This window comes from Zingiber officinale, chromosome 2B (genome assembly GCF_018446385.1).
Source record: "Zingiber officinale cultivar Zhangliang chromosome 2B, Zo_v1.1, whole genome shotgun sequence".
In the NCBI taxonomy this organism is placed as follows: domain Eukaryota; kingdom Viridiplantae; phylum Streptophyta; class Magnoliopsida; order Zingiberales; family Zingiberaceae; genus Zingiber; species Zingiber officinale.
In genome coordinates, this window is record NC_055989.1 from 12,002,642 (window position 1) to 12,027,755 (window position 25,114).

Genomic DNA, 25,114 nt, shown 5'->3' on the forward strand with positions numbered 1-25,114 from the left:
AATAAAGCTGATCAGGAGGTAAGAGGCATACCTCACTTACCATATCATATTTGAAACCTAACTCTCCCCCTGCTTCGCTGCATTCATCTGAAGTCGCTCCCCCTTCATCGATGCTGGCTTCTGATGTACTTTGTCCTTCATAGCTCACCATCAGTGCTAGTCCGACATATTCTTGTATTTCGAACTCAAATGATGAACTGTCGTCCCAAGTAGCTTTCAGATTCTTGTGCTTCTTGGATATCTTGACTTTATCCTTCTTGAGTTCTGGGTAATCCTCTTTTAAGTATCCTTCCTTTTGACACTAGTAACAACGAACCCTTCTTCTATTTCTTGGATTTTTCTTATTCTGCATTTCTTTAAATTTGTTAGATCTAAATAATTTTTTAAAATTTCTTGCCATATAAGCTTCTTGATCTTATTCAAAGTCTGACTCGAGTTCATCCTTCTTGGTTGCAGTTAGCACCATAATCTGACTTGATTCTTTTGTAGTCCATGCACATCTAGTTTCATGTAATTCAAGAGTGGAAAAAAGTTTCTCTAAGGTACTTACCTCCAGGTCCTTTGAAATATAGTAGGCGTCGATTATTGAGGTCCAATCTGGAGTCCTAGGAAAGACATTGAGTGTGTATTGTATCGTGTCCTGGTTGGTTACCGCTTCTCCGAGGTTTTCAAGTCCGGTGATTAGTTCTTTTACCTTTGCGTGTAGATCGGCTACCTTCTCACCTTTTTCCAAACGGATGTTTATCAGTTTGTTCCGAAGTATATCTCTCCTTGCAAGTTTGGCTTCGGATGTGCCTTCATGGAGTTCTAGGAATTTTTCCCTGAGTTCTTTGGCCAACGAGTAGCTTCCGATGCAGTTGACTTCTTGAGGCGGCAGCACGCTCAGCAAGTGATATTAATTCCGCCCGATTATTTGCTACGGAATCGTTTTGTTCTTTCTTCATCCAAAGACTTTCTTCTTTTTCCTCTCCATTTTGATTCGTAGGAGCTACAAAACCATATTTTATTATTAAACGAATTTCAAAATCTATTTTCAGAAATACCTCCATACAACGTTTTTAGTGTGCGAAGTCTTCCTCGAATTTTGGTGGAACAATGCTTGGTCTGACCATTGGTTGCTTTGCTTCGGTCGGTGGTTAGTCCTTCTGAAGCGTTCTCGCTCTAATACCACTTGTTAGTCCCTTTGGAGGTTGGCAAGAGGGGAGGGGTGAATTGCCCTGAAAAATAAATTAACCTTTTCCCGACTTATAGCTAAATTAAGAATACTTGTAATTAAAAAATAACGAGACTAATTTAAGCAGGAAATAAACACAAAGGAGTTACTTGGTTTGCAATCAGAAGATTGTGAATCCAAGGAGAATAAAGCGCACTATCTGAAGATCTCCTTCGGGCGGAGTAGCCTCTTACAGCGTTAACAATACACAAAGATAAATAGAGCAAACAGAAATGGATTACAAGTTGTTGTTGCACTTCTTGAACCAAGGCTATATTTATAGCCTTGGTCGGGGCGCCTGGAAGGTTCCAGGCGCCTGGGAGGGGATAAAACTTCATCCCTTTTTGCATAGATCGCGTTTGACCATGATCTGGATAGAATCTAGGTCCGGGCGCCCGGAATGGTTTCGGGTGCCCGGACCAAGAAAGTCAACAGAGTTGACTTTGTTTTGGTCTGGGCCCTCTGCTCTGGTTTAGCTCGTCTCGGTCCGGGTCTTCCGCTCCGGCTCCACTAGCTTGGATGATCTCGGCCATCCGGAATAGGGCTCACCCGAACCCAAGTTATGATCTTCTCCTCAAACAGTCTTCCTCCCTAGTTTCTCGTCCCTCGAACGTCACATACGTTCTTCTCGTCCACCAGTGTACTCTTCCGCGGCACCTCATCCCTCAGACGCACCGAGCCCGTCTGCTCTCTCCCCGTGCCTTCCTTCTCGCTAGTCGCGTCTTCTGCTCGACTTCCTGTGCTCATATGCTCCTGCACACTTAGATACAAGGGTTAAACCAAACATGACCTAACTTAACTTGTCTAATCACATCAAAACACCTTGGGGTTCCAACAAATACTTCGATGGATTAGTCCCCGACAATCTCCGGCTAGAGCTTTCTCCTTCTCGGTGGAGCAAACCTCTCACAATGGTGTCTTCCTCTTTACAAGATGAAACTTAGGTTTGGAGAGGAAAAGAAGACTTGGAAGCTTTGGGCAAAGACTTAGGAGTTATTCAACAAGCATGAGTAACCTCCTTCATGTCCCAAAGCTCTCCTTTTATAAGTGGAGAGAGTTGATCAACAAATCAACTCAACTCGACATTTGTCGACTGGTCCATGTACTAGTCGGCTGATGTAGCCGTTAGATACAGCCAACAGCTCTCTGTAGAACTCATTTTCTGCCAACGGTCATATACCAGTCGACTGGTGTCAACATCAGTCAACTGATCTTCCCAGCCGACAAGAACAGAACCTTTCTGTGCTCTTCGTGAATTTGGACCAGTCGACTGGTACCTTACATTCACTCACACTCATCCTTTCCGGACTCAGCCTTGAAGCCCTCTTCCTCGGTCTTCGTCCCTCAGATGCACCTGAGCCCGCGACTCCTTTCCATGCACCCTTCGCATTGCCTTAAAGTTCGTTTCCCTCATCTTTACTCTGTTGCTCCTCATCCGATGGTCCCTCAGATATCTTCCACCATCCTTCACGGACTCAAGGATCCGAGCCCTAGGATGAGCTACCCAAGCTTGGCCACACCAAGTTCCTCATGTGTTTCACCAAGTCCTGCAAGGGCTTTAACAAGTGGTATCAGAGCCAAGTTACCTCAGAAGGACTAACCGCCGACTAAAGCACCAAAACCATGGTCGGATCAATAATCTATCCGCCAAAATTTGAGGGAGAATTTGTGTCTTGGAAAAAATGCATGACGGTATTTTTTAAAACGGATTTTGATTTATTGTTAATATTAAAAAATGGATTTATAGCACCGAAAGACAAAGAGGAGTATCAATGGACCAAAAATGAGCAAGCAGATTTCGTGGCAAATGGATGAACCAAATTTCATCTACTGAGCATGCTACCTCCACAAGAAGTCAACAGAATTGGCGTCTATGAATCAACAAAGGAACTTTGGGAGAAGTTCCTGGAACTACACGAAGGTACATCCGAAGCCAAACTCACATTAGGATCTACTCCAGAATCAAATCAGCAATCTCCGAATGGAGGAAGGTGAATCGGTTGCTCAACTATACGGAAGAATCAAGGAGCTAATCACCCGCCTAACAAACCTCGGAAAAATGGTAACCAATCGGGACACGCTAAGGTATGTTTTAAATGCATTCTCGAGAACACCGAAATGGACATCTATAGTAGACTCCTACTATATCTCCAAAGATCTCGAGGTGAGTACTTTAGAAAATATTTTCTCCACTTTCGAATTACACGAATCTTGGTGTGTAGGACAAAGAAAAAGACCAAGTCAGAACATTGCCCTAAAGGCAAGAACGGACGATCCAGACTCCAAAGAGTCAATTGATGAAGACAAAGCGGCTCTAATGATAAGAAAATTTAGCAAATACATTAAATCCAATAAATTTAATAAGTCACAGGCAAAGAAACATTTTCAGAGTAAAAGAAAGGTATGATGTTATAACTGCCAAGGGGAAAGACACATCAAAGATGAATGCCCTAAACTAAAAAAGAAGGAGAAAGACAAGAGCAACAGACCAAAGCACAAGAACTTGAAGGCCACATGGGATGAATCATCATCCTCTGAGTCCGAGATCGAGGCCTTCTCCGAACTAGCCCTACTGATCGACCACCAAGAAGAAGATGAAAGTAGCTCAGAAATGAGCATCGATGAATGGAGAGAATCATCAGAAAAGCTGCGATGAAGGGGGAGCATCAGAATATGAGGTAAGTGAGGTACGTGCACTATCTCCCAAGCAATCATTTAATTTCATTAAGATTCTTTCCAAGGATTTGGTAAAATTAGAAAAAGAAAACATTGATTTAAAAAGACAATTAGATAGTTTAAAACTAGAAAATAATAAATTGAAAATGTAAATTGAAACTTTGGAAAAAGAACATGCATGTTTTAAATTAAGTAATGTTCAAAAATCAAAAATTAGAAATTATGGTAGGCTAAACTGGTATTTACGATTTCACAAGGGTCAAATTAGAAAGATCCCCAGAAGTTATATACCTTCAAAATTTCTGATTAATCCAGTAGATAGGAACATATATTAGGTTCCAAAGTCATGTTTAGACTAAAAATTTGTTTTAAAATAGGGTTAAAATGTTATAAAGCTAAGGAAGTTAAATATTAATTTCTTTAAAAGGTTTTGTTTAAGAAAGTGGTTGTTGTTCGAATATCCAAGAAGGTCTAGTGACTCACCACATCCTGGAAGCTAATTATTGAATTTAATATTTAATTGACTAACTGTTAAATGATTTACTGTTATAATCATTTAAACGAGTTTTAAAATTCTTTAAGGATTAGTTGATTTTTTAGAATTGACAAATATTTTCTTTAAAACACTTTCTTGTCAAATACAAAGTATGACTTTATGAAAATCTTTTTTTATTTCACACTTTCTAACTTTTTATGTTATTTTCCTATTATTTTGATGTGATCAAAGAGGGAGGAATAGGTATAGGTACAAATTTAGGGGGAGATTTTAAAATTTTTGAATTTTGCAACATTATACTTAATGTTTCTATAATGTTATTTGTGCAATTTTTTTCTTCAATATTTATTGCACTGTTTTTACCCTAACTTGAACTTGGGTTGATGCATATCAAAAAGGGAGTGAATAATGGAACCCCGTGGTAGTTTTAATGTGGTCAACCAGGTTAAGTTAGGTCCTGTTGTGTTTGATCCTTGTGTCTAAGTGTGCAGAAGTTTAGGAACATAAGAAGTCGAGCAGAAGACGTAGCTAGTGAGAATGATAGCACGGGAAGGGAGCTGAAGGGCTCGGTGCATCCGAGAGATGAGATACTACGGAAGAGTACACTGGTGGACGAGAAGGACGTGCGCGATGTTCCAAGGGACGATAAGCCAGAGCAGAAGTCTGCTCAAGGAGAAGGCCGAAAAATGGGTTTGGGTGAACCTTATCCTGGATGGCCGCGATCACCCAGGCGATCAGAGCAGCAGAAGAGCAAAAAGAAAGCTGAAAATACTGCTGGAGGTGCCTTCAAAGGGAGTTGAAGGTGCCTTCGCAGCTTCACTGTAGAAGGTGCCTTCCATGGATGAAAGGTGCCTTCGATGAATAGTATGAAGGCACCTTCCAGCCCTATGGAAGGCTCCTTCGACTAAGCTGAGTTTAGCCGTTGCCAAAGGATAAAGCTTTATCCTTTGGCGCCTCACTGGAGGCACCTTCCAACCATGGATAAGATTTTCTAAAGGTTATAAAAAGACTCTTGAACCTAGGAAATAGATATCAACTCTAATATTCATTTCCTAGCACATTTCTGATCTTTTAATGAGTGTAATATGATTCTCCGCCTACACGAAGGAGATCTTTTCAGCACTTTCTTTTGCCTGGATTAACAACCACCTAGGCTGTAACCAAGTAATTCCTTTGTGTCTCTTATTTAATTATTTATCCAATTTCTTTTTATAAGTGTGCTACTAATCTGAGTTGAAAGATCGAGAAAGTATTACTTTTTATTTTTGATAGGCAATTCACTCCCTCCAACCGGCCACCAAGGGCCCCAACACTGCCGACCCAACTAGACTTTCCGCCATATATCAAGTCCTGCAGACCTATGTGGACTTTACACTAGCTATCGAGTCTCACAAACCTAGCTGGATTTCAGCCTAGTGTTAGGTCCTTTAGACTCGTAAACTCCTGCACACTTGGTAAAGTAATTAGATCACAGATATTGTAACTTTAATACACTTGTCATTTATCAAAACCTGTGTTAGATCATTAGTACAAATTGTACCAATACATTGAGTATACTGAAAAATTACTAATCTTTCATAACAAAGTAGCACGCATTGTAAAGTTTAATTTACTTGCAATGTGATAAGTCTCTAACCTTGCATTGCATAAATGATTCAACTCTGTAATCAAAGGTTGTAAAAAAAAAAAATCTATTTGTTGTTTTGGATTCTGAGGACCTGAAATAAGCACAGTAAGAAACATGAATTTGTCATTTATACATATCTATGGAGGTAAGTTATATAGTGTTAATATAACTGGCCAAGATGAGTATTGTTTTCCATATCTTCCAAATGACTGAAATCCATGTGTGGAAAGTCGAAGTCTCACATTACGTGGTTTCATTGCAAAGAAGGAAAATGTTGTATCAAGATGTTTCCATGCAGGAGAGTCACAAGGATGACACATTATATCTCCTTCATGTACATAATTTTGATGCCACATTATGTCGCTTGTTGTTCCGGCAGATGCATACAAGCGTTGGGGCCTAGTAGTACTTAACAGGAAGTAATATATGACTTTTAAGAGAATATTTTTCTTCTTCTTCCTAAACGCATGACTACTCTGGTTATAACAAGAGTAATTACTCATTCTGTATTCCATCATTTCGTTATCTTCATTCCAAAAGATCATGCAATTATTGATACAATAATGAATCTTCTCTACTGACAAACTCAAATCTCTAATCAATTTCTTTGTATTGTAAAAGATATCAGTCATGAAGATATTGGAGTAACTCTGACATCAATTAACATATGTCATCATAACATCATTCAGAGAAATGATGTTCTGTCTTCATGTTCATTAATCTTACTGTAGCTGATAGTTGAAAATGACTAGAAAGAATATCTTCCCACAATTCTCTTTCACTAGCCTGTTGGTGCAATAGGTAGGTGAGAAGTCCTAACCTAAGAATAGGTAGGTGAGAAGTCTACTGAATGATTAGTCTTAACTGAAAGTTAGGCAAGTGAAGCTAGGCAACCCTAGGGGGAGGTAACTCTAAGTTATATGTGACTGGCTGATTTTCGATCGATCGCGCGTGGTCGATCAAATCAGCGAATTCTGAAATTTGTTAACACTATTTTACTTTACTATTTTATCTATTGTGATAATTCAGTGTTGCAGAAAAGTTTTAGTAGATCAGCTTGGTCTGATACTAAGCAACACCAGAGAAAGTTCAAACAGTTCTGGAGGACCAGATGTTTGGTAGGTAAGTGACGGTAAGTCACTAGAGGAGAATGACTAAGTGAGAACACGTCCCGGTTGTGGGGACAGTAGGTGTCGGTCCAATTTAGGTCCGTTTCGGAAATCTAAATTAAAACTCTGACTAGATCCTGATCCGGACGATAGAGTGTAAGTCATAAATTAATTATATTATTGTTGTGCTAACTTTATTTTGTAGATTAGACATTGTCATATTAGACGAACATAACTTGCAGGGCAAAATGAGCAAAAATGCCTAGGGTGAACAGTACCCGAGGTGTATTCAAGCATTGGAAGGCGCCTTTTTACTATTTATGGAAGGTGTCTTCCAAAGGATAAAATTCAAACTTTGTCGCAGATAAGAAGCAACGAGTTTGGGATCAAATTTTATACGTTGGAGACACCTTTAAGGCTATAAAAGGTGCCTTCCACGCCCTTTAAATAGGCATCTCAACCAAGCTTCAACACAACTTCTATACAAGCTTCTACGTCCTTCCATAGGGCGATTTTCTAGCCCTATGGAAGGCGCCTTCGACTAGGCTGAGTTTAGTCATTGCCAAAGGATAAAGCTTTATCCTTTTGCGCCTCGCTGGAGGCGCCTTTTAGCCTGTTGGAGGCATCTTCCAGCCACGGATAAGATTTTCTAGGAGCTATAAAAAGACTCCTGGACCTAGAAAATAGACATCAACTATGGTATTTATTTCCTAGTATATTTTTGAGCTTTTAACAAGTGTAATAGGCTTCTTCGCCTACACGAAGGAGATCATTTCAGCGCTTTCATTTGCTTTGGATTAACAACCACCTAGGCTGTAATCAAGTAATTCCTTTGTGTCTCTTATTTAATTATTTGTCCAATTTCTTTTTTATAAGTGTGCTACTCATCTGAGTTGAAAGATCGAGAAGATATTACTTTTTATTTTTGATAGGCAATTCACTCCCTCAAATCGGCCGCCAAGGGACCCAACATTGCGGACCCAACTGGACTTCTTGCCATATATCAAGTTTTGCGGACCTATCTGGACTTTGCACTAGCTATCGGGTCTCATGAACCTAGTTGGATTTCAGTCTGGTGTCAAGTCCTCTAGACCCGTCAACTCCTGCACACTTGGTAAAGCAATTAGATCACAAATACTCTAAATTTAATCCACTTGTCATTCATCAAAACCTAAGTTAGATCATTAGTACAAATTGCATCAACACATTGAGTATGCTAAAAAATCACTAATCTTTCATAACAAAGCAGCATGCATTGTAAAGTTTAATTTACTTGCAATGTGATAAGTCTCTAACCTTGCATTGCATAAATGATTCAACTCTATAATCAAAGGTTGTAAAAAAAATATCTATTTGTCATTTTGGATTCTAAGGACCTGAAATAAGCACAGTAAGAAACATGAATTTGTCATTTATACATATCTATGGAGGTAAGTTATATGATGTTAATATAACTAGCCAAGATGAGTATTGTTGTCCATAGCTTCCAAATGGCTGAAATTCATGTATGGAAAGTCGAAGTCTCATGTTACGTGGTTTCATTTCAAAGAAGAAAAATGTTGTATCAAAATGTTTCCATGCATGAGAGTCACAAGGATGACACATTATATCTCTTTCATGTACATAATTTTGATGTCACCTTATGTGGCTTGCTGTTGCGACAGATGCATACAAGCGTTGGAGCCTAGCAATACTTAACAGGAAGTAATATATAACTTTTAAGGGAATATTTTTCTTCTTCTTCCTAAGCACACGACTACTCTGCTTATAACAAGAGTAATTACTCATTCTGCATTCCATCAATTTGTTTTCTTCATTCCAAAAGATCATGCAGTTATTGATACAACAATGAATCTTCTCTACTGACAAACTCAAATCTCTAATCAATTTCTTTGTATTGTAAAAGCTATCAGTCATGTAGATATGGGAGTAACTTTGACATCAATTGACATATGTCATCATAACATCGTTCAGAGAAATGATGTTCTGCCTTCATGTTCATTAATCTTACAGTAGCTGATAGTTGAAAATAACTAGAAAGAATATATTTCCACAATTCTCTTTCACTAGCCTTTAAGATGTCATACATTTTTTGAACTTCGGGCGTAAGTGTTTCCTCTATATTCGATTGATCATATGCATTCATTACGTCATAAACCATTAATTACATTGCATTCACAGACCTTGATGATTTCTCTGGAGTAATCGGGCAGGATGACGAAGCAATGAAAGGTCCAATTTGGTCAAATGCATACAGCTATTGATGACAATACCAGTTGTAATAATTTAGAACAAATCCATACCTACATATATATGTTTTCATTATATCCTCATCATGGAAAGCTATATTTCTATATCTATGTTAATTACATGGACATTTTAATTCGGTACCATTCAATCATTTTAGATGAAACTTAGTGAAGTTCATAAACTCTTCAACCTCAATAAAATATTCTTGACTGATAAATCTATTATCTAAACTATTGTATATTCAAGTCTTATTCATATAAATTATATATATCCTAATGAAAATAAAATTTTCAACGTGATTAATCATTCCAAACTACACATGCTTATATTTAAATCAATATATTTAATTTAATGTATAAAACTAAGCATGTTCAACCATTATACATAATGCATGGCTAATATAGTAACATGCTCAACGCGTTAAATTAAGGATGCTAAATAGTACGGAAATGTAAATCCCTCTAAATCTTTAAAATTGCTACACAATACTAAACATAATAAACCAGCATTCAAAATGTCTTCTACAAACTGAAATCAAGTCAATACTCGATTTAGGAGGAGAGAATAATAGAAGTGAACTGTAGCATAAAGCACGTAGAATAATGAAGTATCACATATTTTCTATTTGTATATGGAGACTCTTTTTTTTAGTGTAACTGTAGCACTTATACACACATCCCAAGGTATATACACATTTTTCAAAAATTTCCTAAGAAAAGATAAGTTGAAAAATATCTTTAATACTTTTTCTTAAACGAGCACGTAAATCTATGTGATATGATAGACTAGAAACTTCTAAAGTACGATTTACCTGCTGGATATTTTTTATTGTTAGCAGCACAAACTTCCAAAAGAGTACGGCACCGTGGACCCATCGGTCAACATTAAGCCGGCTGACTATCGGCCAGTGGATTGCTAGCTCGACCTTACAGAATGCGGTAATTATTCGTTCTTCACTCGACCCTTCATTCTATCGAGAAGCCATATTTATGTCTGATCGGCCCTTAGATCCGATCGAATAGGCTGCAGGCCGAGTGAAACCTTATCTACTCATTGGAAAAGGTGGTTGATCAGCCACCTTCCTTGCTCGGCCGAGACGGTACGTCATGTTACTCAATACCTGAGTTGAGATAGGAGGTCTGTCCAAGTAGGAGGCCTGGGCAAACACTCACGACAGATCGGTCATATAGCCAACTTAAACGCACCCCTAATATTATTGATATATTTAATTTCTTCTTTATTTTGACCGTCACCTGATCAATCTGTCTTTCCTATTTTAATCCATTCTCAGGGGATCCACTTTTATCATAGTAAAACTTTGTATAATTTATTTGATTATTAATTGATACTTTTGAATATATTAGCATTTTTTTTATTCTTGTTGTTTTTCGGCAGACGAACAAAACTTGTGCACTCATTTATCAAGCCACTCCAAATTGTATGTGATCGTCTTGCCCCTTTCATCAATCTTTCTCCGTGGGAACAGAATAATATAGCAATCTTTTAACAGTAAATTAGAGAGAAATTCTTAATCATAATGTTAACTTTGCATGTAATCTTCATGTCCAAAAAATTTTATTTTCACTCCCTGCATTTAAAGTATTACTTGTTTCAACTTCCTCATGCAAATATTAATACTTAAATTGCCCCTCAAATTTTTTAGGTACAAAAATTCTAAAATTGAGTACAAAAGGTTCAAAAAAGAATATAATTCTTCTTAAAGTCAGTACTTTAAATTAAAAATCGAGTATATTTTCTATCAAAATTGTCCCTCTTATTTTTTAGGTATAAAAAATCTAAAAATAAGTATAATTCATGTTAAATTCAGCACTTTACACTATAATCTAGTACTCTATACTAGGATCGAGTATATTTTCTATCGAAATTAATTCTCATATTTTTCGGTACAAATAGTCTAAAAATTAGTATAATTCCTATTAAATTCAGCACATTAAACTAAAATTGAGTATATTTTGATGTGAAAAAAGAATTGTACTCAATTTGATAGAAAATATACTAGATTCTAAGTTAATATACTCAATTTAAGAGGATTTATACTGATTTTTAGACTTTTTGTACCTAAAAATATCATGGACAATTAGGTAAAGATGTTTGACTGGGGAGTGAAAACAAAGATTTTCATGAATGAGAACTGCATGCAAAGATTTGTTTGCCAATAGGGACTGCATGCAAAATTACCCATCTTTTAATCATGTAATAAGTAAATAAAACCATAATATTTGAGAAAAGGTCATGACCCCGAGCATCCACACGGCCGCCTCAATCATTATTTATCGAGAGATTAAATCTAAAAAACTGAGCATGGTGACCAACTCAGCCAAGTTAATTGAGAGCTTACGATGAGTTCAATCTAATAAAAAAAAATTATCAATCATCATCAGAATAAATCGAGAAATAGATGGCCCATCAACCTTGCATTATTAAAGGATCATTCACTCAGACATTCTTCTTAATTGTCAATATCAACTATTAAGATTTAATGAACTCAATTGGAACATAAAATGAGTGAACTAAAAGGCAAGATTGTGTGGCGCCAAGAGAGAAAGAAAACAATCTAATCACTGTGTGAGTCTCAAACCAATCACTATCACTTTGTTTGTCTAATGCTTCTCGGAGCATTTGTGTGCTTGCTAGCTAGACGGGGTCCTACTAATCAAATGTTTCCTAAGTACGTACTCTTCCTCTCGACCGTCTCCTAGAGTCTAGTGTTTCGTCTAGTCTTGTGGATGTCATCCTCCGACGGTCATATCGTATGCGACAACATGATCTTTTTGTCGTCCTACTTGAGCATCAACATCGCCTAAACACCTCGTAGAATTGGATGTAGAAGAGGTTGTGTATTTGAGCTTATTGTTAAGATTGATTAGCTGAGAATTGTGGGTAGAATAGAATGTAATCAAGCGAGATAACCCTTGTAATATTGTAATGCATGAAGATTATGACATTCACTCTCAAACACAATTGAACAAACTGTTACTAAGATATTTTCTAAAGAAATAAAGGAAAATACAAATAGCATTCCCTCGACTATGAAAAATTGACTATGAGAAATAAAAGTGAAGAAGGTTATTTGACATTTTACGTATATTAAATTTAAATATATGAGTGCATGGTTTATAGGTAATCAATCTAAGCCTTAGTTCTTCACCCTTTTATTTTAATCCTCTTTGTCAATGAAATTGTCAAAATTAAATTTATAGGAAGTGGTAAATTACTAATCCATTTGAACTTGAAGGGTTGATTATTTTAAATTTTCATGGTTTAATTGAATCAATGGTCTTAAAATAATACAATAATTAAATAAGTTATCCGCGAAGAAGAAGTATTTTAAATAAATCATAAAAATGAAAATGGGTTTCCATTTATTTGAAAGACTTTTATGTTGGTGCAATTAACCTAAGATTGATCAGGTAAATTAAGTTTGAGTTGATTTGAATTGAGATTTTGATATTTGATTAATATGTTAGTTGGTTAAGTATGACATCAAGTAGGTTTATGTTGATGGATTATTTGGCAGTCGATCAATATATTAAGTTGGTTGAGTAAAAAGCCAAGTAGATCAAAATTAAGATATGAAAGTTCAAGTGGATTATGGTTCAGACATTTGGTGGTCAGAAATCCAATATGGAGTTGACATGAGATGAAAAGTCCAAGTTAGTTACGATTGACGGACACTTGGTAATCGGAAGTCCAACAGGTAGTTGGCAAGAGAAAAGTCTAAGTTGATCACGGTTAACTAGACACTTGGCGGTCAAAAGTCCAACAAGGAGTTGACATGAGACGTGAAGTCACGATAAGTCAAAATTGATCAGATGTTTAACAATGATAAAGTCCTGACATATTAAGATTAATCGGCTGCTAGGAAACGAGGAAATCCTGGTAGGTCAATGTTGACCAGATGCAAGGCAACGAAAAGTCTCGGCAAGTTAAAGTTAAACAGATGTCAAGCAAAGGAAGTCTTAGTTGTTGGTATAATCGACCTCTAGGATTTCGATATTTGACAATGTAGCTAAGTCTGGTCAGTTTAACTAAGGGTTGATCCAAACAGACTTGATGTTTAGAAGAGAAAAGTTTAGTCAAGACTAGATCACTAATAAGGATAAGTCCTAACTGAAGGATAGATAGGTGAGAAGTATACTGAGTGACTAGTCCTAACTGAAGGTTAAGCATGGGGAAGTCCTGGTGAGTAAAGTCGGGCCCTAGTGAGTGAAGCACGGACTTGATGTTTGGAAAAGAGAAGTCTAGTCAGGACTAGATGACCAGCAAGGATAAGTCCTAACAGAAGGATAGGTGGGTGAGAAGTCTACTGAGTGATTAGTCCTAACTGAAGGTTAGGCAAGGGGAAGTCCTAATGAGTAAAGTCAGACCCTAATGAGTGAAGCTAGGTAGTGGAAGTCCTGGTAAGTGAAGTCGGACCCTAGTGTGTAAAGCTAGGTGGTGGAAGTCCTAGTGAGTAAAGTCGGGCCCTAGTGAGTGAAGCTAGGTAGTGGAAGTCCTGATAAGTGAAGTTGAGCCCTAGTGAGTGAAGTTAGGTGGTGGAATTCCTGGTAAATGGAGCCAGGCAATGGAAGTCTTAGTGAGTGAAGCTGGGCAACCCTAGGGGGAGGTAACCCTAAGTTACATGTGACCGACTGATTCCGGTCGATCACTCATGTTCGATCGAACTAGCGAATTCTGAAATCTATTAACACTGTTTTACTTTACTATTTTATCTATTGTGCTAATTCAGTGTTATAGGAAAGTCTTAGTAGATCAGCTTGGTCTGATGCTAAGCAAGACCAGAAAAAATCCAAACAGGTCTGAAGGATCAGATGTTTGGCAGGTAAGTGACGGTAAGTCACTAGAGGAGAGTGACTAAGTGAGGGCATGTCCCAGTTGTGAGGACAGTAGGCGTCGGTCCAATTTAGGTTCATTTTAAAAACCTAAATTAAGACTCTGACTAGATCATGGTCCAAACGACAGAGTCTAAGTCATAAATTAATTATATTATTATTGTGCTAACTTTATTTTGTAAATTAAACATTGTTGTATTAGACTAATCTAACTTGCAGGGCAAAAGGAGCAAAAAGGTCTCGGGTCAACAGTTCCCGAGGTGTCTTCAAGCATTGGAAGGCGCCTTCGTACTATTTATGGAAGGCACCTTCTGTGCTATGAAAGGCGTCTTCCAAAGGATAAAATTCAGATTTCATCGCAGATAAGGAGCAACGAGTTCAGGATCAAATTTTACATGTTGGAGGCACCTTCAAAGCTATGGAAGGCGCCTTCCACGCCCTTTAAATGGGCATCTCAACCAAGCTTCAACACACAACTTCGATACGAGCTTCTACACATCTGATCATCTTTCCGACTACTCCGGCATCTTGCTGTTGACCTATTATGACTCTACTATGCCTGACTGCTGTTGAGAAGTCATCCAAACACCGAGCTTAAGCCAACCATCTACAAAAGTGTTTGGTAACAAAAATTTAAGTTCTATATTTAATTTCTACAAACGGAAAGTGTAATTTGTTACACTCTTCTGATTCTTGTGTATATGATCCCCTCTTCTAGCAGTTCTGAAAGAGACTTTTTAGTGGATTACCCGTCGATAGGTTCACGAGACCTGGGTCTTAGAGTAGGAGTCGCAAAAGGCTCTGAATCAAGTAAAAATCGAATCGTGTCTTTTACTTACCTTTGCTTTTGTGTTTTCTTTCCGCTTCGTACTTATTTCAAAAAGCAAAAAAAATTCAAAACCACATGATTCACCCCCCCCCCCCCTTTCACGTGCGTCTCGATCCAATATTAGTAGGTTGAGATCAACTGAATATCAAATAAGATGAGAATTTGACTTTGATAAGATTAAAATAGGAGTATTAGTCAATTAATGATTGATATCAATCGATTGATATTCAAATAATCGACAAAATCATATAGATTTCAAAAAATTTAGACTTCGTTCAACGATCGGAAACCATATCAATCAACTAATAGATAATGATGCAGCTTGGAGGGAGGCCTACCTAGCACGGGATCAATTGCTAGGATGGAGGTCAAAGTCAAAGTGGTCAACGCCCAGGTGCCAAAGGGTCGAACAGAGGACAATAGCAATGGTTGGTCAGGTAGTCAAGCCCCAACTGGCGAGAGACAGGTCTGAGCAGACCTCCAATCTAGCTCGGGAATACGTAAGACAGTCGACGCTCGATATGGAGCAACAGGACGTCGAGGGAAACCAGGTAGCTTGTCCGAACGGGAGGAAGGTAGGTGCTACAAAGTCATCGCATAGAAGAGCCACTGAGGTTGACAGAGCAGAGGGGTTCCGGTCGAACGGCTACCCTGCTCGGCCAAGTAGCGAGACCTGACCGCGGACGAAGCAAAGTCCCAACCGAGCAGCTACCCTGCTCGGCCTAGCAACGAGACCACTGTAGTATCTCTCGACATCCTTTTGGGAGGTAATGCCGCTGACACGAGGCATGGTCGACAGGCGGATCGTACGGCGGAAGCTTCTACTGTCTTGTCAGGATATGCATGCCCTGTTAAAGTATGGTGTCAGAGGTACTTTCCTGATAGACCCTTTTGTGGAGAGAGTGCTCATGTCTCGAGAAGCGTGTACATCGTCCACCAAGGCTCTATATAAAGGGGGGGTCCATCACCAGCTGAGGTACACGTTATCTACTGTCTGCACATCGTTCTACAGTTGCTCCGCATTTCTCCACATTCCGAAAACTGACTTGAGCGTTGGAGGGCCAACACGGGGATCCCTTCCCTAGCCCGGCACTGACGTTACTTGTTTTGCAAAGCGGAGTGAGGTCTTCTACCGGTCAGCGAAGCCGCCACATTCCCAGTTTTTCAGCTTCATGCTTTCAGACAGGATCAGATAAGATCAATCGACTTATATACAGAAATGAGTCTTAACCTAAAAGCTTTAAAAGAGGAGTTTCAAGGAATATTTCAAGGCTGATTCTTTGAGATTCTGAGGTGAATCGTTGATGCATTTCTGAATTAACAAGAGACATTTTCAAACACTCAACAGCAATCAAAAGTAAGATTCATGTAAAGTTGTTTACATTTTTTGTATTTGCTTTTATATTTTGTATTTTTGTTGAATTGTGGTATTCTTATTAGAACAAACTTGTAAGAATAAACTTGTAAAAGATTTCTCTGCCTAGAAGATTTTTAAGAAAGAAAAAATTCATAGTGGAAGGAAATCACTAAGAGTAGATATTGAATTAGTCGTAAGAGATGAATACCAAATAAATCCCGGAATTTTGCATGTGGAGTTGATTTTGGATTCAAGTTTCCACTACGCATTTAAACAATGAACACAAGATCAACAATGAAACAATTGAAGATATTCACCCAGCCCCTTCTAGCTCGCACATGTCTAACATTTTAAACGTGCTAAAAAAACTTTTAACACAGCTACTAGTTTAGCCAACCACCACTATTTATCAATGAAAGTGTTTTGACCGATTTAAGTGGTCGAACTCTCTAATCTTGTATAAATAATTTTTTTTAATCATTTTATCCAATCATTTTTCATAGGTTCATCCTTGAATACGATTCAGAAAGGCCTTTCCAACTTTGTTATTTAATTATACAACTGTTCTAGTATAATAGTCTAGAACGGTTTCGACTGGTAGCATCACCATCTTCGACAAAATTTACAAACATTGAAGAATATAAGGGCCCACTTAGAGCCCAACAACCATTCTACTTCGCATAGAAGCCCTATTATGGGCCCCCATTGATGGGCGGCCCATAAATTATTTCATTTGGCTCCATTGATGCCCAATTAATTTGCAAATGAAAATAATAATTCAAATCTATTTGAATTGGCTCTACAATGATCGACACAAAAGAGAGAATCATAATAAGTGTATTGAGATTTGGTGAAAACAGCAACAAGTCACAATGTATATTAGTGATATTGTATTGATGAAGGGAACTTGATTGGTAGCAGTAAATTAAGCAACCATGATATTTCATGCTTGGAAATGCTATGTGAAAGGAACTCACTCTCATTCCTCACCTTCAGTCTCTGGGTATCTCCATCCATCCCCATCAACATTGTCCCCATCTTCTTCAGTCTCCTCACTGTCTTCCTCCTGCACATCTTTGCTCGGCCATTGCTTCTTGACAGAATGTCTAGGTGTAGGAGCCAAGTTTGGTGTTTTCCCATATTTCGCAGGAGACGGCTGTGAAGTTGGATAGGGCTTTCTTCGTTTAGCATTCTTGCCAAGACTGCTTCTCAGGAGATAAGTTTCTTGATCACTGACTTCCTCCATGGCATGCTCAGCAGCAGTTGCAAGTTTACCATTTTCTTCAGAATTATGGCCAGGATGCTCCCTTTTGAAATGGAGGTTCAGTTTATACTCATGGATGTAAGCTTTGTCGCAACCTTCATACGGGCAGGTAAAAGGTCGCAGAGCAGAAGCAGAACCGTATCCAGATGCAGTTGCCTTGAAAGTAGGAAGCGGCTTCTCAACTATCGGCGTGTGTTTCAGTGTCTCGATCATACCATACTACAAAGACACGGAAACAAAATGACTTGGCATAAGTTCATGTAATAAATAAAGAATCAGAACATAATATTGTTTTAGAAGTATTAATCTTCAAGTGCATATGTTAATCAGTCTCATCGTTAGGACCATCCTCAGTTGTTGTAGTTGTGATACATTTCTATCATTGATTTTTAGGATATATTCCAATACTTACCATGGCAAAAATCAAGCTGCCAGATTTGAAACCATACTGAACCTTCTCAACATATTTTTCCTGTGACAACTTCATATCCCCATCTACTCTATCTCAAGCTACTCTCTTTCCAGCCATGAAAGCTTACTTGATAGTTTCTTTCATATTTTCAATACCCAATATTCTACAGTTTCCAAATATACCAATTGAAATTTTAATTTGAACATATCTTCACAATGTTTGAATGTGGTTCATCTATCAGATAAACATTATTGATTATTACCAGATATATAGTTCATTATAAATTTTCTACATATGGTTGAGTGACAATTACATCAGAATCTGAAAATTATCTCTATTGGACTAGTAATCCTGAGCAGTGCATATTGAACATCTTCCATTATCGTGCTCCAAGCTTCCTTGCGCCTGACTGATTTTGACATTGGATTCTCTTTTTCAGCCAACAATGCTTCAAATGTTCCTTTCTCCCACAGTTTCAATAACCTTGATAACAGTCACGGATTGATCAGTTTTCTTAGACTTAGATTTGGCTCGATCTTGGGCTCATTTTGTTGGCCTCTCTGATTTGTACTCAAGGCAGAACTAGATGCCATCCCTGATTCCTTCTCTCTATTGAGAAGATCAGGATCCAACATACTATCGTAATTCAAAAGAATTACTTACAAAAGAATTCCTCCTCTCTGGTAAGTGCATGGCCGGAGGTCCAACAAAGGGTGATGAAATCCCCCGCCAAGATTTGACCCCCCATCTCTACGACCATTACTCATGCACCCACCAGCTGAACCAATCCTAGGGACTACCTTTGACATGTTTGGATTACACAACTGATGCGTCAAATATACTTAAGGCAACGTTATGGGCCCATATTGGATGGATAACTACAAGCACTTGCCTATCCAACAACTTTACTAGGACAATAGTCAAAGTCAATGTGAGTCAAAGCATTTTCCTTCAATTTTGATTTTCACTATTGTCGTAGAGATGCTCATGTAATTTCTATGATGAATAAAATTTCATTTGCATCATCCAAAACTAACATCATTATTGTTGTTCTTGACAATCTTTAGATTTCCTTCTGTCAGCATCTGACTCATTCTTTCCTTGGAAAATCCAAGGCTCTGAGACCAATTGACAGGATCATGATACTGTTTAGATTTACAGCCTGCTAAGTTGTAATACTTTTGCATAATTGATTGTTAGGAAGACAACCACCAATTTGCCACAAAAGTAAGAAATACAAGACCACGGAGAAGGAGTTCAGATCCTCTGTCCCCATTTCTCTCTGTCCCCGTGTCCCACTGCCGATCTCAAGGATGCCTTGTACATCACGAGGATACTGCACACATCTTAAAGATGACATGATGCATTGATATGTAATCTGGTCCGTCCGATCGACAGTGGGACATGGGGACAGAGAGAAATGGGGACAGAGGATCCGAACTACGGAGAAGAAGAGAAAAAACAAAAACAAAAGACAAAAGGAAACAAAAGATCACCGTATAGATTTTGTGGTCTAACAAACTTGTCTATATCCATGAATAGACAGAATTTTTATTGTCGTCATCAAGCATAGGTCACAGGTTGTCACTTTCCAAAAAGTACATGAGATGATTTTACTCCTTATAAACCAAGAAGTTTAGAAGTGACACAGAATGTTACAATATTTAAATCACATGTCATATTTAAAATTGATACAGAATTTCTGGAAGATCCAATTTGGGATTGAAATATGCAGAGTCAATAGAAGGCCTAGTACAGTTGATATGCCATTGGGTTCATTTAACACCTCTTATGCCCTAACATGGCACCAAGTCAACTTAACACAGTGTGCCAAGTCAAGTTGGTGACTGACAAGGTTAACATAACATCAAGTCACTAAGTCAGATCAATTGCATATATGCTAGTGTCCACATTACACACTAGCTTAGTTCAGTTTAAAACCTAATAACATTGACACAAGTATAAGTTGCATGGCTAAACATCTGAATAGCCTATTCATTCATTCAGAAGGACAAATTGCAAGAGGGGCAGATTGTGCGGGAGTTGAGACATTTTCCTACAATAGCTTGATGTAAATTTAAAGAAAGCATGGATTCCCAATCCACAAATTAATCAAGTTTTAAAGGATTTTTCATCTATCCAAAATACTTTCCTTCCCTCCTCATTGTCTGTACTGATCTCATGACGAGCTCACAGCCACAGACTAGCCATGAGCTTGTGGCCTCCTCATGAGATCATAGTTTCGAACTAGTCATGATTTCCCGACCATGGACTGTTTGCAAGCTCACAACTGCAGACTAGTTGTGACCTCACGGACTAGTTGCAAGCTCAAGGCCGCTAACTATCCGCGTGCTTGCAGTCAAGCCGACTTGAACTCACAGGATGCTCACTATGACCTTGTAGCATGCTTGCTACGAGTCCCCCCTCCTCTTTCCCTTTCTTTCATTTCCCTTCTATGTGAGTTTTCCATTTTTTCCTCGATCTTTCCTTCTTTTGCACGGTAGATCTTTTTCCTTAAGGATGATCCATCCCTCTTCTGTCCATCCTTCGGTATACGCAGACTTTAAAGGGTCAACATTAATCTAGCTCAATACCTTCATCAATCATCACACCTAACATCTAGAGAAGTTTCAACAAAAAATGACATTAGCATATTACTGAATCATCAAGTAAAATTGTAGAAAAAATATTTAACTTGCCAAGTCTCAAATGAACTAATGACTAGAGCCTCTCGAAAATTTTAGGAATCATAAGCTAGGTAGACTGCTAGAAAACCACGGTCTCAAAAGGAGTAAAGGATAGGATAGCCAAGAAAGTGAAAAAGGTGAAAGTTAAACCATTTTCGATCATGACTGCTTTGTCGAACTAGCTTAGATAATAAATAGTCAGATGCAGTATTTAATATAAAAATTGATTATCCATTGTGTTCAGAGTTTGTTTATCCAAACATCCAATATGACACTGTCTAATATCAAAGTATCATAGAATATAAAGGAATATCTTGAACATTGAGAGAATCAAGCAAGAAATGTTAAGCGCAGGAATGACGGATTGACATCAAATTTAGACTAAAATAGAAATGCCTACCTTGTCATTATGCATTTTCATGTGGGTTCTTAGCTTGCCTTCGTTTATATATCGCTTTCCACATTCTAGGTTGGGACAAACATGATAGTTCTCCACTAAATGTGTTTTCATATGTGCTCTTAAGTTAAAATCCAATGAGAAGGCCTGCATTCAAATCATTAGAACATGTTAGAACCCTTGAAAATAGTAAAGCACTACAAAGAAAATATTCTGAATGAAATAAGATGGAAAAATATTACAAGACTATACAGTGTCAGAGGTCAAACTTAACATAATCAATACTACTTAGATGTGCTAGAGATCGAGTGTAGGACAATCACCTTACCACAACCTTCACGAGGGCATATGAAATCCCTCTCCCCTGTATGAATAAGATAATGCCTCTTTAACTTTGAACTGTCTAAAAATTTCTGCGATAGACAGGATTACCTTAGAAAGGAAAGAAGCACAAGAAAATAACATCTACCAGAAATAACTTATGAAATACACCTGAAACATAATAGTCAACAGATAAGAAGACTTCTCAGGAACAGACAAGATCAAAGAATAATATAAAATTATAACAAACAGCAATATGACTACCATGCTTCCAAGGGATATAGTCGCTTGTATCAGTATCGCCATGCGTCACATAAGTACTAATTACAAATAAATATTCTGCAAGAAAAAAAAAAAGAGACTAACCAAAACTACTGATAGCATTTGCAGCACTGAAACTACGAGAGGGAAAGTAATTTCTGGTCTCATAACTGAAATAAGCAACACAATGAATAGAGAACGCAACCAAATTACCACAGTAAAAAAGAAACTAAGTAGGATGAATTCATGGTTAAGAGTAACAGATGTGTAATCAATCAAATAGATTTGAGAGACTATAATAGCCGGCTTCCACACCCATAAACCATAAAAAGGGCAGACGGTGCACGAAACGTGTGCTAATGCGGGACCCCAAAGGGTCTATTGTACGCATTACCTTGCTCACACCCATAAACCATGTTAAAAATATATATATTGTTAATACGAATGAGATAGAACACCTTTCCACAGCCTTCAATTTGGCAAACATGTTGCTTCTCTCCATGAACGTGAGCATGCTTTTTCAGAGTCCCTGCATCTATGAAGGTTCTTCCACAACCTTCATAGCTACACAGGAATAGAACTTCCGTAGCCGGTTCAGGCTTCCTTTCTTCCTCGGTTTCTCTGGGGTTCTCGTTTAACGCTTTCACTATGTCCTCTAAAAAACAATCATCCGGAGGGCTAAAGTTAGATAAATGAGGAAACAAACTTCATACACTAGTCAACTACAGTCAACGAGAACGGGGACACACCCGTAACCCACTTGAAAAGGTAGCATTTTCCTCCAGTAGCAACCAAATCCTGCGGAACCCTGATACACATTGGGAAAAACAAATAGATATGTAAATGTAGGTGACAAGGCACGATTTCTTCGCATCAACCCAATTCATAGAGGAAAAAAGAAATGAGCTCCAAGACAGAAACCATCAACATAAACAAGAAAATTAAAGCCGTGCCAGGGCCGGAACAAAGAAGCACGGGAGCTCCAAGGAGTTATCCTGGCGAGGTAAGAGCGCACCATTCCTTGAACCACCTAACGGAGGTCGGCCGGCAAACCTTGTTGCCTAGTCTCCTCTCCGCCGCCGGACGATTTAACGCCAAATCCATCTCTCGCGTTCTGCGGCGGCAGTAGTCGGCGAGCGATCAAAGAAAAAGCTAGGGTTCGGAGAGGAGCGCAAAGAAAGCGACGCCGGAGTGACAGAACCGAGCCCCGAGAGGGCGGTAAGGTGTAAGGTACAAATTCCTCCATTGGACTTCGACAAAATATATATATATATATTTCCTCTCATAATTTATTAAATTTTTAATCACTTTTTTTAATTTTTACGAGGGGAGATGCTCCCTTTCCATGTATTGATGGGGATACATGATCCCCATCTATTTTACAAATAGGGATCATGCATTCCCATCAATACATATAAAGGGAGCATTCTTTGAACCGCAAAAGCAGTCCAGAGGATTCGGCCTGATTTTTACCATCGTTCATTCTCTCGATCCCTATCATATTTTTAGATTCGCCAATTTACCAAGCAGCACAGTTAAATTTTTGAATTTACTAAAAGATGTACGTTACTTTACTATTTACCAAAGAGCGTACCTTTCAAGTGTAATTCCTATTTTGCCCTCCTTACAATCTGACTTTTTCTATCGTTTTTCTTTTCTCCATTATTTTTCTCTCTCTTCTCTTTTGAACCGGCATGTAGGATAGACCGGTGCACGAAGCTCCTGTTATGTGGGGTACCGAGGAAGGATCCATTGTACGCAGCCTTACCCTGTTTTTTGCAAGAGGTTATTTTCAGTTTGTACCACCAACATGCAGAACATATGAATAACATTACCTAAGATTTAGTCAATTTTTTAATAACATTTTAATACATTTGAAAAAGTAAAAATAAACAATGAATATCATATTTGAACTCCTTGCAATCTCAGAAATCTACTAGAACTAAAATGAGTGTAATCAAATCTCTCTAGGTCTATCAGTAGGTTTCGGTCAAAACTCATTGATGGACCTAGAGAGCTCCTATTGCACTTGATCCTGTCCGAGAGTCGAGTCGACGGACGCTGGGGACGTGGCGCTTTATCCTGTCTTCAGATGACCTCCAAGATGATGTGGACCTCCGGCGAACCTGCAGCAAAGCCGAGCCAGGAAGGGGTTCCTGGTGACGACCCTCCGACGCTCAAGTTAGGCAACAGGGAGAAGAAGCGGAAGCAGAATAACGAGACTGTAGCTACAGTAAAGAATATCACCTACCTCCGTCGAAGTCTAGGGGTCCTTATATAGGACCCCGGGGAGGTGAATGCACGCACGCCGAGGCGTGCACGCTTCCCCAAGCATACCTCAAAATGGACGTGTCGGAAAAGTACGTCTGACACCATACCGCAATCGTCCGAGCATATCTCCGACACGACGATGGAAACTTCTACCGTACGATCTTCTGTTCGGTCTGAATGTCGATCATGCTGTCTGTCGGCGACGCATATCTCGAGAAGGATATCGCCGTTATTAGGCCGAGCGGGAGAGTCACTCGGTCGTGTACTCGGACGGGCATGCAGCCTAAGTCGTTCGGTAGCTCGGCCGAGCGGACGTGTCGCTCGGCGCATCGACTCTTTTATACGAGAGCCCCTGAGCATCGGAAAACCGACTTGCGATCGAGCTGTCTTCGCGCCGGCCTGGGCGCTATCAAGGTCGACCAGCGAGGTGACCTCCCCGCTCGGCCAGAACATTGACCTGCCCCTCTTGACTTTGACTTCCACATGTTGTTAACCACTGTACGGCCAGGCCCCCTCTTTCACCACCGGATCACGTGTCTTCCCCTCAAGTCTAGTCGAAGGAGGCTGAAAGTCCGACTGACTGGACTACTAGTTTGGTGGTGTAGCGGCCGCTCAAATTCTGAGGAGATCTTGAAGACGTCAGCGTTAATCACCCTCGGGTCGATAAGGCACTCAGCGGCAAGCAAAACTTTTCAAGGCCCAGCGGGTATGCCGCCGAGCGACTGCCTAGAACCCTCATAGCGCCCGAACGGAGAAGCACTTACCTCAGTAGCTGAGCGGCCGCTACACCACCAAACTAGTAGTCCAGTCAGTCGGACTTTCAGCCTCCTTCGACTAGACTTGAGGGGAAGGCACGTGATCCGGTGGTGAAAGTGGGGACCCGACCGTACAGTGGTTAACGACATGTGGAAGTCAAAGTCAAGAGGGGCAGGTCAATGTTCTGGCCGAGCGGGGAGGTCACCTCGCCGGTCGGCCGTGATAGCGCCCAGGCCGGTGCAAAGACAGCTCGATCGCAGGTCGGGTTTCCGATACTTAGGGGCTCTCGTATAAAAGAGTCGATGCGCCGAGCGACACGTCCGCTCGGCCGAGCT

At 39.2% G+C, this 25,114-nt stretch overlaps 1 protein-coding gene across 1 annotated transcript; it reads right to left on the reverse strand.

The window, feature by feature from the left end:
• Positions 1–17,233: 17,233 nt before the first annotated feature.
• On the reverse strand, positions 17,234–22,990 carry LOC122048991 (zinc finger transcription factor YY1-like). The gene is made up of 6 exons (XM_042610495.1): positions 22,768–22,990; positions 22,502–22,560; positions 22,211–22,407; positions 21,494–21,583; positions 21,174–21,317; positions 17,234–17,893 (listed from the first exon to the last, which is right to left on the reverse strand). Exons 1-6 carry the CDS (start codon positions 22,854–22,856, stop codon positions 17,390–17,392), a joined length of 1,083 nt encoding a protein of 360 aa, XP_042466429.1. The 5' UTR covers positions 22,857–22,990; the 3' UTR covers positions 17,234–17,389.
• Between the last annotated feature and the right edge of the window lie 2,124 nt (positions 22,991–25,114).